Genomic DNA, 15585 nt, shown 5'->3' with positions numbered 1-15585 from the left:
CTTTGGGTTCCTCAGTTTCAACACCACAAGGTTGGTCAATAGTGCAAAAAATGTAATATCAGGAGGATTTATCTCTTACAGTGTACCATTTTTTTTTTTTTTTTGAGAAATTGATTGAACAATTGAATAAATAAAAAGAGATTTCATAAAATTAAAAGCCAAAAGACTTGTTTGTTTTTATTACACACTGATGCATGTGAGAGAACAAAACAAAAAGCAGGAAGAATAAACACCAAAAATGTGTTGCCTTTTAGGAAATTAATGAGACTTTCACTGGCTCACCTGATAAATATGTGCCATGAAGTTAAAACTCAGATGTCAGAGTGATAACTGATAAAGTTATTCTCTGAGAGAATAAGTGTAAGTTTTATCAATAGCATAAAAACTGTAAGCTTTCAAATTGCTTAGAAGTAAGGCAATTAAGGCGTGCCGCGTGCATAAAAGGAATTTTATTTTCTAATTAGAGCATTTGCAATGCAGGTGAAAGTTTTCCCCCCTTTATTCACCGCCACCTCATCACTTATTCACCCCCTTTTCACCAAAATGGTGAAAAACAAGGTGAAGCTGTGCAATGCAAAGGTGAATAAAATATCTCGGACGGGATGTTAGATTCCATCTGGAGGTTTTTGATTGAGATGGAATGTAACATCCCGTATGGTATTTTATAACGAGGCGACATCCCGTCTGATGACTTAATATGAACAAACGCGAACAGACTCCATTTTCACTTCATTCCCGGCCAAAATTGCGATTTTCTAGCCTCCATTAACAAGCTTTTGACACAAACTTCCATTCCTAATGACTTCTCCACCCCCCAATGCATCCCCACCAACCTCACCACATGAAGAGCATTCTCGATGGTTTGGAAATGTCAAAATTTCCAAAAAAAAAATGGGCAAAAAGGATCATCGTCAAGAACGTGTAATGTGGACAAGGAGGACGAAATTGAACTTGAGTTCAATTTTCCACCGCGTTGTGAAATCGAGGAACACCCACCATTAGCGTCAACATCGGTCCGACATGTAGCAAATCGAGTGGCGGAGTCTCAAGTAAGTTTTTGATTTTTTTATGTTAATTATTATTATTTATGTTAGTTTATATCAAGTTTGTTGTTGTGTAATTAGTTTGAATTTGTCGCATTGTTTTAAAAAAAAAAATTAGTTGTAATTATATCGTATTGCGTGTTGGTTGAATGTAGGAAGTACACCTATGGAAAGTGCGTTGTGCACTTTCAAATGTTGTGTCGTGGTGGCGTTGTATGAAATAAAAAACGGATCCTAATTTTGTCACGGTTACCGACATTATATCCACCACACTATTTGGGAACTTTTTGAATTCTAATTTGGGACAAAATGATCAAGCGTTGTTGTTTGGGATAGTTGAGCGGTGGTGGCAAACTACCCACTGCACACATTCCATTTTCCATGGGGTGAGCTTGGGATTACCCCTCTTGATTTCACAATGCTCACGGGTATCCCAATTGGTTATGGAGATTCCGTTCATTTTGATGAAACTTTAGAGGTTTTTACTACGGCGATGAGTTTCTTTGAAGGTTTTGATTTGGTTGAAGATGATGAGCAAGACGGGTTTTTGAGATTATCGGCTGAGCAGTTTAAGGGAGGAGCCATAAATATGAGTTGGTTTATTTCGAGATATTTGAATAGACTTAAGGAGAAGCCGAAAGACTATCATATTGGTGAGGAGTCGATCCATGAGTATGTACGTGCCTTCCTCTTCTACTTTGTTGGTGCGGTATTATTTAGATATGCTGATAGTTATTTACGTATCGGGTGGATGGCCGCTGTCTCAAACGTAGAGAGGATGTGGGATTATGACTGGGGTCAATCCATCTTGGCATACCTTTACCGCTGGCTAGACCTTGCAGTAGAGACGAAAACCGCTAAAGGCAATTTGTGCGGCTTTGTTTGGATTATACCGGTAAGTCTTATTTATTAAGTTATTGTTTAATTTCATTTATTTATCTAATTATTAATGTTGACATGTTTATATATATATATATATATATATATATATATATTGTATTTTATCTATTGATGGCAGTATTGGTGGTACGAACATTTTTGTGTGATGCATCATGTGTTGAAGAGGTTGGAAGAGGATGAAACTCATGACCTGATTCCATGTATTCAAGCATGGGGGCTTCATCGTAGGCAGAGGGGGTATGGGGACCTATCACATAATATTCATAACACTCGTCAGCAGATTGAGCTTTTAGGAGCTACCCGAATTGAGTGGCAACCCTGGGCCGAGTCCTTTATCTTTCAGACCCCTTATGCGGATATTCCAGATGTTCCAGAGAACACTGAGTACCGTAGACTATCATATATGTATCATAGAGCAAAGTTTCTTTCTCAGCGGTGAATGATACTTATAGGGTCAGCCACTGCATGGTACCTTGGGGACAGATGTTGGCGGCAAGTATCTGGAGAGATTGTTATACCTTACCCACCACCCATAGATATGACAGCCTCTGATATTCTTCATGCTGCTCTTTCACACTATAGAGCAAACCCAAATGAGTGGCCAAACGCATCAGCTTTCATTTTTTCGGGAGACTATGACTTATATTGGAAGAGGGTTGGTCGAGGTCTCTTGCTAGGTACGTTATACCGGGGCACCAATTTTGAAGGGGTTACTTCTGGAGCATTGAGGCCCGACATTCATTTCCCAAGAGGAGTGGAGTTGCCACAGTCACAGCCCAGGGTGTTTCATGATATTCAGATGCCGCAAAGAACTCTACAGATATTTGATGATGATGACCTTTGGCACTGGAGCATGATTACTTCTCAGGGGCAAGATATGAGAATACCTATTCCACCCGTGAATCTTTGCGGTGGTAGCAGATTTGTCGATCTGATTTGAAGCAGTTAGTGAGGTTAGTATGGTTAGTATTTATTTGAATTTTATTCATGATTTGTTATTATTAGTATTCACTATAACCCCTAACATGCATTTGTTTTGTTAAACAGGATGAAGTAAGGTCAGAGCTCCTTAACTACAACTCTCTCAGTTATGCCATGCGTGAGTCCTTCATGGAGTTTTTTCGTCGCAGTTTTGAGTACTTACAAGAAGAACGAAATCGAACTTTACAGCTTCAGAGACGTGTGCAAAAGTTGGAGAATGCTGGAAGTGGATTACCTCAAGCTCAAGCTCAACCAGAGAGGCGACAACGATGTAGGGGGGAGAGCTCTTCGACCGAGCCTTCTCGTAGGGGGAGGAGGTCTCAGTAGATAATTTTTTGTAGTTTGTAATAATTGTGCGCCATTACTTGTCTTATGGTGTTTGGGATTGTTGTTTGTAATGACTTTTTTATTAGCAGGTTTTTCTTTGATGAGTTTTGGATATGAATATGTTATTAAACAAAGGAGGTTATGTCCAAAATTTTTTAGAAATTACAAGTTAGTTTTTTTACCGAGTTTCTGTGTTAGACTTGGGTGTTGTTCATGATTGTTATTTGTCTTATTTATTATTTTCAAAGTATATTAACAGGTTTTGGATATGAATATGTCAATAAAACAAATGAGGTTATGGCAAAAAAAAAAATTAAAAATTTATAAGTTCGTATGTTTCCAAAAATTTCACATTCGTTTCACTCGTTTCACTCATTTCACATTCGTTTCACTCATTTCCTGTCTTTGTTGAAACAGAAAATTTTGATGGAATATCACTCATTTTTGCAGGTGGTTTGGTTCTGACAGGTTCTGACAGGAATAGTGTATCGGGATACCGAGACAGAATGTAACATCTCGTCTGGTTTTTAAGTCCTTCTCACTGCATCTTTTACTATTCCAAACATTGGAATTATGGATGGGGATGGTGGCCCATTGGAATTATTGAGGGTATATTTGGATAGACATTTGGATACAATATGTTGTCACTTGGAGAGTGAACAAAAATCTGATAAAATGTGTTGTCAATTGGTAAGTGGACCAAAATCGAAGTATCACATGTGACCTTATCACACGTGACCTTACCTTTCATATTTCGTTTTACTCTTCTTTCTTTTAGATCAAACAAACAAACAACCATCTTCTTCCCCACAACCAAGCTAAAAATAGGAAAAATGTCTAGAGAAGAAAGAATTGCATATAACCAAAGGTTATGGGGAGGATCTAGTAGTAACAGTTCGTCTTTAGGTTTTACCGGGTCGTCTTCTAGTACTTCTGCTGAAGATGACTACATGGAAAGAGTAAGAGATGAGCATAATGATATGATGAGGCGAAGGAGGAGGAGGAGGTTGCAGTTATTATCTACTGCTGGGGCATTAATGACTCAAGCATCCATTGAAATTGAAGATGTGGATCCAGACAAACGCGGTGGATCTGTGAAGGGCAGAGAGTACACGTTTAGAGATGGTGGTGATTTCAGTAAACAAAAGATAATGAAGGATTACTTCACAACACCTTGTAGGTGGCCTCCTCATAAGTTTAGACAAAGGTACATGATGACAAGAGAGCTTTTTATATATATGTTGCATACTGTTGCATCATTCGACGATTACTTTAAATATAAGGTGGATGGATTAGACGACAAGCAATTTCTGGGTTACAGAAGGAACTAGTTGCAGTTGCACAATTAACAACTGGTTGTTCTTATGATTCAACGGATGAGTATTTACAAATTGGAGATTCCACAGCAAATGTATCTATGAAGCGTTGGTGCAAGGCAATAATCACGGTGTTTGAGGAAGAGTACTTGAGATGACCAACTGAGGCAGACACTGCTAGGATATTAGCTGAAAATGCGGCAAGGGGTTTTCCAGAAATGCTTGGATCAATCGACTGTATGCACTGCGTGTGGAAGAATTGTCCAAGTGGATGGGCTGGAACACATGTAGGGTACAAGAAGGAACCAACTTTGATACTTGAAGCCGTTGCAGACAAACATTGTTGGATCTAGCATTGCTTTTTCGGCTTACCAGGTTCGCATAATGACATTAACATGCTTCATCGTTCTCATGTTTTTGAATCATTAGAGTAAGGTGAGGCTCTTCCTGTTGCATTTAATGTGAATGGTAATGACTATGATATGGGATATTATCTTGCTGATGGTATTTACCCAAAATGGGGCACATTTGTTCAAGCCATTCGTTATCCAAGAAATAAGCATGAAAAGATCTTTACTCAACGTCAAGAAGCTGCAAGAAAGGATGTTGAAAGGACGTTTGGAGTTTTGCAGGCACGATGTCATATTGTTAAGGCTTCTGCGCGTTGTCATAGTGTTGTTGTTCTTGGAGACATAATGAAGGCATGCATTATAATCCATAATATGATTGTTCAGAATGAACGTGAAAGTGGAGTTTGGAATTGGAAAGGTCGAGAAAAAAGCGATTACTGCTTCTTCGGGGAAGATGATGGTTTTCATTTTGTCTATCAGATGATTGAAGCAAGAAATAAGATCAGAAATGAAATTACACATACTAATCTTCAAAAGGACTTAGTTGAACATGTTTTTAATTGGATTGGCATTGAAGAAACAGCAGATCCGGTACTAATTTATGATCCAAATTGGTCGGATCCAGATGAGGGAGAAGGAGGCGAAAATTAAAATGGAAATGAAAGTGTATTTCCTATGTATTTCCTAACGTGAACTATTAAGTTCCAACGTATTTCCTATGTATTTCCTATAAGTTCTTATGTGTTTAATGAGTTGTGTTTTAATGAACTATATTATAATGTATTTTAATTTTATTGGTAATTGTATTTCTATGAAAATAATTATATTGGACAGAACATACATAGTGCATTAATTAAAAAAACACAGTTAGATAAAAATACATAGTTCATTAATTAAAAATACAATGAAATTAAAATACATAGTGCATTAATTAAAAAGACAGTGAAATTAAAATACATAGTGCATTAATTAAAATACATGTGCTTTAATTAAAATAAAATACTAGATATTACATAAGCTTAGTTAGAGCTAGAACCACCTCGAGCCCTTGCCCATTCAGCACGTATTTCAGCTTGTTGTTGCTCGATTATAAAAGCGGTATCGGGATGGAGGACACTTGTATCGGTCGCTAAAATCTTAGCTTCATATTACATCTTTTGAAGCCGATTTTTTTCCAATTGAACCTGATTTTTTTTTGCTTGAATCCGATTTTTTCTGCTTGAATCCGATTTTTTTCTTCTCTTGCCATCACAGTTCTTTGACCATATGCAAGTTCCCTTTCCCTAAGTTCTAAGCATTTTTGTGTTTCATTTGCATCCTGTGAAAATGTATCCTCTAAACGTGTAAAGTAACCCTCCAACATACCAACTGATTTTTCTTGATTCCTTTTGGACTTGGCTTTCTTCGATCCAAGAGGACGCTCCATTTCTTTTGGACACTCTATTTCTTGAGAACCCTCCAATTCAACTCCACCAACACTTGGTGAATTAGAAGTTGAATCTTCACCATCATTTTTGCGACCTTTTCCCTTTGTGGGGCGGCTTGACCTTGCCTCAAAAACGTTACTCCACTTTGGATTATCCTTGAGTATAACGTAACAATGATTAAATGAAAAAGCCGATTTTTTATGTAGTTGGTACGTCATTCTTGCCTCGGACAACTAAAAAATAAAATGGTGGTAATTAGACTAAAATAATCACTAAGCTAAGATAATTAAACTTAAATAATAATTATACTAAGATAATAATTAGATTAAGACTAAAATGGAAATAATAAATACACTAAGATAATTAGATTAAGACGGAAATAATTAGACTAAGACTAAGATAATCAATAAATTTCAAATTGACAACGTTGTAATTACCGGTTTTGTATTGTTGTACCACTTGCATGTCGAGCCTCCACCGCATTCACAATTGCAACAAACTTGTTCATCATTTTTGAAATATATTTCCACCTACCGCTAATTGAATCGGAAGACCTATCCGACCCACGTGCTTGATTGAACTCGTTTGTTACACGATTCCAAAATCTTTTTGCATTTTGGAAAGCACCAACAATGGAGTCTTCACTAATTTTTATCCAAGCAAGACATAGAGCTTGATCATCGGACATGCTAAAGTGAGTTTTCGCTTTTGCTTGAGTGCTACCACTTGCTTGAGATGCTTGAGTTGATGTCATTTGATATTTTGTTTTTTTTAAGAATTGATTTTAAAGAAGAAGAAATATGATATATGATTGTTGGAAGTGTGAGTTGAAATGAAACAAATGTTGTATATATACCAAAGTTTTTTATTTTGACCGTTTTTGACCGTTCTGACTTTTTGACCGTTGGTAAACTAGCCGTTAGGACTCCGGACGGGATGTTGGATTCCGTTTGGTGAGTTTTGTAATCTAGACGGAATCCAACATCCCGTCCGAAGTTAACAAGTCAGTCACTATCTCGGTGGAAGGTTTCACCTTGTTTTGAATTGGGGAAAATAGTCACCGGGTTTTTCACCCCTACATTGCACAGCATTTTTGGTCCCAACCCGGTGAAAAAAGTCACAAACCCCCCTTTTTACCCTGCATTGCAAATGGTCTTATGCAGGGGAAGAAAAATCCTGGCACAGATAGTGAATCTGTTAAGTCATTTTTGGATCAAGTAATGAAAGTTTTTTCTTTTCATATTTGCTAGTAAGGGTTTCTCTTCTCTATTACTAATTTTCACAGTTGGCATATAAACATGAGGATGAGAGCCCCCAAAGAATCTGCTTGTGTATCTATGAATCTGCTTGGACTTTATGACATAGAGGGATCATATACGGGTATCTGACTAGAATACCAACCCTGAACTCCAACAGGTTATCAGGGTTCGTAATCATTCTTAATTAACACTCTAGAAAATTTGCTACTTATGCTGGTTATTTTGATCAGAGTATTTATGCGAAGCTCGGATGTACTCAAGGGTGGTTTGCTGCTCCTCTTTTTCATCTTTCTTCACGGTTAGTATTGCCATTGATGCATCATGTTCATATGCATAGACTGTCATTTCTATTTTTTTCTTACTTCTTTGACGCTAGTTCATTGAAACAATAACATGTCCAGCGTTTATCTTGAAAACTCTGAAAATGATTAGCAATTAGGATATAAGGTATTGGGCAAGTTCTGGTAATTATGAGATTCCAAAACATCCGTAAGAAACTTTTCCTAAGGAGAAAATCGGTTTCAGTAGGCTCAGGTTGGCATATCTCTTGCCTGCTGATAATACTTATCAATCTCACTTTTTTAGTTTTCTTTTTTGCTGAAAGTAGGTTTTGAGTTGATTCAGTCGTATTTTGAGCTTAGAGATGCTAAGTTTTGCTGACATTCGACCCAAAGCCTCTCTTTATACAAAACTTATCTAGCTCATCCTAACCATATAGGTCATTACCTACTTTGTGTATATGAGCGTAATTCCTTATTTTCAACCACTTGCTGCTTCTCAGAGTGAGGCATTTTTTTCCTTAACTCAAGTAATTGCTCGCAGTAACAGTTGGAATGCAAAATCTTCTTTGAGGTCTTATGTCTTAATGTGTTTGTGTTTACATTGACTTTGTTGAATGTGGAAGTTGATCTTTGACCCACTAATTATTCTATTCTTGGAACTTTTACCCTTTGCTTACATGCTAATCGTTTTACACCTCAATACATGTCTATAAATCTACCTAAGTTCGACACTTCACTGGTTGGGGACTAATCCCAGAAGACACAACTGATTAAACTCCCCTCTTCATGCCTTGTCATTTCAGAAACCGGTAGCTTTATTAATGACAATCCTAATAGAGATCCTATACATTTAGGCATAACACTGTGCTTCATCTGCTTCCTAGTAATCTAAGCGTTGAGCAGAGCAAAAACAGGAAAACCATGAGAACGCCAGAGAGTCTAGATTAAGAATTCCTAATATTCAGCTGCTTTACTGGAGGAATACCTGGAGCGGGACTGTGAGCGAGAGTGGGAGAAGCTCCCTCTACTCTGAGGATTTGGTTAAGGAATCTACCATCTACTGTTATGATTTGGTTTCACTTCGCCTCATGGACTCTTGGTGAGTACATCTGTAGCTATGGAGCAAAAGATGTTTCTTTCCTACTTGGAAAGCAGTCTATAGTTTGATGATGCATTTGGACTCCGACTTAGATTTCTTTAGACATAAAAGGCTTTAATTTGGTTATGCACTCCTGAGGAGTGAATCTAATCATCTTAGAAGCTGTAGTAGCAGTGCAGTTGCATGAATCCTCTAATGCTACAGCACGTTTCACCGAATGGGCGGACCTTCAATACATCACGGGTAATAATACGGTCTAGCTATCTTTATGTATAGATTATACGTATAGTTTTTTTGGCCTTTCTTTGCTATCACATTGTAGTTTCTCATATTCTTTTCTCCAGAAAAGTTCCTTTAAAATCTAAGTTACCAAAAAACTCTCAAATGAAGTGGTTCTATCATATATCATCAATAACTGAAAATGATACCTTATCATTCTTGCTATGTTGTCAAAGGGGCACTGAGAAGCCCCAAGGTGCGTTAGTGGATATAGTTCCAGGTTGTTGTCTAAGGTGTTGCCGAGGCAGCGCAAGGTGCCAGTTGAGAAAACTAGCATCTCGCACAAGGCCTTACTCCTGACAACTTAACATTCTCTCAGTGCTTCTGGGTATTTCATAACAGCTTCAAGATTGAAGCAGTATTTTAAAACATTAGTTGGAAAGAATTGTAGTTATATGATTCCAGGTATTCTTTCCATGTAAATTGGTCCCTCTGACCTTATAGACCTTATAATTATGTCAGTACTTTAAAATACCGATGATAGGTGCTATGAACTTATTATAAGTTGTTAATCATTGTACACCAAAAAACCCTTGACAATTTAGCATTCCCATGTCAGGGGATCCTTCCATTTCAAACAGCTAAAATATGTCTAGGGCCGCACTTATCCATGGATCAGTTGTACATGTATGCTTAATTAGTAGAGGGATTACCAGCTGAACTGAGATCATGGTTGAGTAACAAGATCTGTTTGATGGGTTGTACAAGTGCAAAGACACCTTTTTTTTCATCGAGTAGAGCCCTTTGAAGGGATGACATATCAAGTTAGCCTGGAATTTCTCACCACGGTCAAGTCAAAATGCTCAATACCCATGACTGCAGATCAAAGAGCGTAGAAGACCCGACATCATATTCCAGTAATCACAATAAAGACGGTAGTAGCGGAGAGGATTCCGAGGAAGACTCAGAAGAGCGAAGGAAATTCGGGGCAGCAGATACATTCAAACTTCCTGACGAAGTGGACTTCTCTCGTCTTAGTTAATTTCCTCTTTTTTCCACGAGTGTTGATATCCTATTTAATTACTGCTGTGGCCTGTGGCTTAAGGTCTATGCACTAGAAGACCTGTTGGCACGTTGAACATTATGCTGTGGTTTCTGCCCACTACAGATGCCTATTCTTGGAACTCTCCACACTGTTCGTCTGATGTCTAATGTGCGACTTTGTAACAAAGTCTAGTTGGTGCTTTAATATTCTTATGTTGATTTTTGAGAACTTTGTGAATTTGCATTGGAATAAGAAAGAGCTCTTATATTTGGGTGCGTAACCTTTGCCTTGGTGAAAGCGATATAATAGCGTGTGTACGATCAAATTTATATAGACCGATGAAATAAAGAGAAAGCCCAAAACAAAATGTCCGTTCATGGTGAAGATACGACTTATTAGGAATATTATTAGGAATACTAACAGCCATGAGGAATGGCATAGCCGGTCCGGCCTTGGGTTTGCTCCCCCATGGTCACTCGCTCAATTCCCCTCATGGTCAATAAAAAAAAAAAAAAAAAAAAAACTTTTGTTTGTTGGTATTTGTTTATTTTAAGTTTTGTTTTGTTGGTATTTGTTTATTTTAAGGTTTGTGATTCAGATCAATTCAATGTATTTTGATTTTTGAATAGTTGGTGTCCGATGCCAGGCCCTACAACTAGTTCATGAGCCCATGGTCTCATTTCAGGCCCTCCAACTGAAACAGTTGCTTCCATATCATAAATTAAATTGGTAACTTAAAATAAATTAAAAGTGCAAAGAAATTATAACAGTTGTCAATCGACCACAATTGGTAAAATCCATTGTCAATTTTATTTTTTATATTATAATTAATGGGCCAAGTACAAGCGTCTAAGCTTTGAAACCATGTATGGATTGGATTTTGGAGTAGTTCTTACCAGACTTCTCCCATCACTCCACTAGCGCCACGCCGCCACCTGGTTGGATCACTAGAAAATGTTCCAGATCTGAAGACCCAATCAAGACAGAACACAAAAGGTATAATGGAATTATATTATTAGGTATGTTGCTGACTGCAGCACATTTGAAGAAAAACACAACAGAAAATTGCAAAAAGAAAAATATTGATTAGTACAATAATAACATACAAAAAGACCACGCAAAATTTAAACAGGGTATTTGGAACTCTGGATCACTACATTTTAAAATTATAAATACAAATTGACTCCTGCTATGTCGTTGCATGGAGGTTACTCTTCTAATGACACAAACGTAAATGGATCAACAAATGAAACTTCACTTAGCTTTCTTCACAAAGTAGGAGACGCCAGATTGCTAGAACTATTGACAACAGGCTCACTAGCCTTTTGAAATGCAGCAGCCCTTTCTGCTACTTTCTTCTTTTCTCTGTAAAAACAAATGGAAAAATGAATTCCAGCACAAATGCTTCATGCAGCACCAATCAGGGACGGCCCTAGGTGGAAGTATAAAAAGAGACCTTTTCTAATACGGTTCCTAGTACATAATAATATGGTACATCCGTACATGTATTATGTCTCTATAACTTGTTCTGACTACATGTATAAAAGAGAGAAGACAAGCATTTTCTGGAGAATAATAGAGGGGGGTATGGAGTTAAGTGAGGATTATTAGTGGAGATTGAAGGGTTAGAGTTGGTGAGTTTTAATGGTTTATCAAGTGACCAATTAGAAAAAAAATCACCATGCTAAAAGTTAAAAAAAAAATGGATTGGGACTGTGGAAAACAGCCTTGGGATTAAGAGAGGACAAAAAGAAATACCAAACCAAAATTGGGCTACAGAATTAGAGGCCCCCCCATATGGTGAAGCCCACACCAGCTGCCTCACCAGCCTATAGGGTGAGCCGCCCCGGATGCCAATGCATATGAGTTGGCTAACTGGCCCAACAAAAAGTCAAAGGGATAAACCCTTCCACGGCCCATCAAAGACAATCTCAAGGTGTGTATGCATCTTACCTTACAAACACAATGGTACACAACAAAGTGAACCCTTTCACAAGAGGTTCAGATATGTCATATCATAGATTCACAAGAAATGTAAATATGTGGACAATCTAGGTCCAAGTATGGAAGTATGTACTGATACTTTATTTCAAGCTTTAAATCTTGACACGATATAGCAACAACTCCAAGCTCCACAATTTTTGTCATAAAACTCCACACTCCATAGTGAGGCATTATTTGTAAGAAAATTTACTTTTCACTGTTTTATTTTTCCATTTTAGTAAAGTATTACCATAACTTTAGGTTTAAAACGCCTGAATAACACAAAAAAATGCCTGAATGACATGCATCAGCAACAGCAACTTCAACTAATAACAATAAAATCCAATATCGTGGAAGTAACTTGCATACCTCTCCAAAAACTCCTTTAGAAGCTCCTTTGCTTGAACCAATTTTGAGAGCAGGTTTCGGTATACATCAAGGTCTCTATCAACACTTCTCTTGTTTATATTCATCACTGCGCAAAGCTGTTTAATAACAGCCAAACACTGAATGTCATTATCCATCAAGAAACATGAATTCATCGGTCATGATTTGGAGAAAAAACTTACAAAAAAACTATGCCAGTGAGAATTACTTGGGATATCAAAGTTGAACATATTATACATGGCTTCCATGACTTGCCTAAAGTCTTAATTTAATTTTCTTTTCAAGACTTGCATAAAGTCTAAAGTGAAGTCTTGTCTTTATTTTAATTTTTTGCTAATCCAAGCATGAAGGTTTGTCTTGAGGGATAGCAAGTTTTTCCGGAAATCAAGATTCAACTTGCAACAATATTCAGGACTCGGGAAAATTTAATGCTTCTTCAAAACTCAAAAGTGGAACTGAAATCGTCCTAGGATTTGGTTGCCAACAAGTGGCGAAAGAAATAAACCAAAATACAACTATAAATAAAGAAATTACAGATAAATAACTTCTTCCAATTTCGTTCTAGAAATCGCTTTCCATCAATTTCTCGTAAGGTAAGTTTATTCTTATATCCCTCTGCAAAAATGCCAAAAGCATCTCACTACCGGGATCACTCTGAAAACTTCACCTACCATTCTGACATAAGAATTCCTAATAACAGGAACTTAAAAAGCACTAAAAGCAGAAGCAAAGTAACTAGATCAGAACCCCCTTTAGTTTCTAATATTTGAGGTATTAGTTGACCTCCATTAGTCTTTACACTAATTCTAAACAATACGAAAAGATGAGAAAAAAATCTAAAAGATGCAACTGAAATTAGGAACACATTGATGTCAGGTACTGGGTTCCTCGGATTTCAACACTGACAAGGTTGGTCCAGAAATAGTGCAGAAAATGTAATATCAGGAGCATTTATCTCTTACAGTGTACCAGTTTTTTTTTTTTTTTTTTTTTTTTTTGAGAAATTGATTGAACAATTGAATAAATAAAAAGAGATTTCATAAAATTAAAAGCCAAAAGAAGAGAAGTGCATGACTTGTTTGCTTTTATTACACACTGATGCATGTGAGAGAACAAAACAAAAAGCAGGAAGAATAAACACCAAAAATGTGTTGCCTTTCAGGAAATTAATGAGACTTTCACCGGCTCACCTGATAAATATGTGCCATGAAGTTAAAACTCAGATATCAGAGTGATAACTGATAAAGTTATTCTCTAAGAGAATAAGTGTAAGTTTTATCAATAGCATCAAAACCGTAAGCCGTTCAAATTGCTTAGAAGAATGCAAGAGATCTAACCTTTTCTAAGACGGCAGGCTCTGTTGCATTTGCCAACTCAAGAAGACGGAACAGGCCAATTGCAAAGAAACGGCTATAGCTAAAGCTTCCCTTGCCTGCAGCCCGTTCTGAAATGTCTTTCAGAAGTACCTCAACTTCTCCTTCTTTGGAAGGAAACTCTAATAATGATGACGCAGTTTGAGTTTTGGCCCACTCTTCTAACTTTTGTGCATCAGCTCTGCCGAAAGAAAGATGATAATCAATTTGAAAGTGAAAATACTTCAGATTCTAATTCGTACATGGTTTGAAAAAGGGTGGGATGTATGATGCACTTGGAAATTGCTAAATTTTGTAAAGGTAACTGACCCGGCAACATTTGCAGCTCATTAAGTTTTACATCATTGTGTCCGTATGGCCAGAATTATAGTTATACAGACAAATCTCGATCATTCAACAACTATGTCCGGCAGTTGCAAATTTCAAGTAGCTCATTGTCTGATACATGTTAATATACTAAAAACCTATATATAAGAAGGATATTCACTAATCTAGACTTCTAGAAAAGAGTTGAAATTAACAGCATGTCAACAGTCCATAAGACAAAGAAATATCCGTGGTGCAAGCATTTAACCTAGTTTTGATTTCCACTATAATCATGAAGCTCTCATAGATGCTCGTAATGATGTCAATGAATCATATAAAATGACTAGATAATACAAAATGAATGATTCTTTGAGATCTCAATCTTGACGTCTGAATCACAAAAAAACATCATGGGAAATTTGATAAAGAATGGTCCACAAACCTGTATTTCTCAGGATCCTCTTTCAATGCCTGAATATATGCTTTGAAAATAGCTTCTCTATCTTCGTTACTCGTGTAACCTTCCATGAGCTTATCATACACAGTAACAAAACCAAGAGCAAATACAGCATCATAACAGTATGTCTTCTTGTACCTCATTAAATGCTGTTGGACAATTAGCTCCTGCAACACAGTGTTGTATATACTAGGAATTGGTCTGCTGTACGCCTTGAGAAAATTCATTTTCGTCTCAGATACCGGTGGCACATCTGGTCCACATAATACATAATAATTCAAACAAAAAACAAATACAACTACAAATATAGTAAAGAACATATCTTTACCTGTAACTGAAGACATGCAATGAACAACCATTGAGTTGGAACTTATTCTAACACTGTTGGAATTATTAGATATAAACTTTACTCCAAACCGAAACCTGTAAAACTTAGCTGATGATGAGATGATGCTTTTTTCTTTCTGACACTTGACTTGATACTGTAAATGGCATAGAAGAAATTGACGCCATTATAACTCAAGGTGTTCTTTTTTTTAGTAGAGAGAAGTTTAGCAGGTCATTGTTTTGAAGAAGAAAATTTTTTGGCTCAGTTTGGAAATTTTTGATATTTTTTTTTTTTTGGTTTTAAGGATAATGAGATGTTGTTTATGATCTTGACTACTGACCACTATTATGTTGACACGTGGTGTAGTTAGACTTGCTTCCAAGTTTTAACTACTTACGTAGGTCGGGTGTTCCGTACTAGGAACAAATAGTATCTCGCTCATATATAAAAACGATGTCGGTATTGTGAATATTTCGTCGACTGTTGCGTTACTGTGATGTGTTG

The 15585-nt window shown here is 36.9% G+C and overlaps 1 protein-coding gene and 1 long non-coding RNA gene across 3 annotated transcripts; one reads left to right on the top strand and one right to left on the bottom strand.

Annotated features, from left to right (window-relative positions):
* Window positions 1–216: 216 nt before the first annotated feature.
* Window positions 217–10770, top strand: LOC147477192 (uncharacterized). 2 transcript variants are annotated; one of them, XR_015208871.1, is made up of 4 exons: window positions 217–360; window positions 7508–7760; window positions 7834–7901; window positions 8739–10770. It is a non-coding gene; the product is annotated as an uncharacterized LOC147477192 (long non-coding RNA). The 2 variants fall into 2 exon arrangements; XR_015208870.1 differs by having other exon boundaries at window positions 7508–7901.
* A 542-nt stretch (window positions 10771–11312) lies between these two features.
* Window positions 11313–15352, bottom strand: PSB29 (photosystem II reaction center PSB29 protein). The gene is given in 6 exon segments (XM_086584221.1): window positions 11313–11612; window positions 12600–12715; window positions 13955–14171; window positions 14739–15006; window positions 15082–15211; window positions 15213–15352. Coding segments are annotated over 6 exon segments (882 nt in total). The 5' UTR covers window positions 15267–15352; the 3' UTR covers window positions 11313–11515.
* Window positions 15353–15585: the final 233 nt, after the last annotated feature.

This window comes from Coptis chinensis, chromosome 9, assembly GCF_015680905.1.
Source record: "Coptis chinensis isolate HL-2020 chromosome 9, ASM1568090v1, whole genome shotgun sequence".
In the NCBI taxonomy this organism is placed as follows: domain Eukaryota; kingdom Viridiplantae; phylum Streptophyta; class Magnoliopsida; order Ranunculales; family Ranunculaceae; genus Coptis; species Coptis chinensis.
Note: the sequence above shows the minus strand (reverse complement) of the source record. Positions and strands in the feature narration are given on the sequence as shown.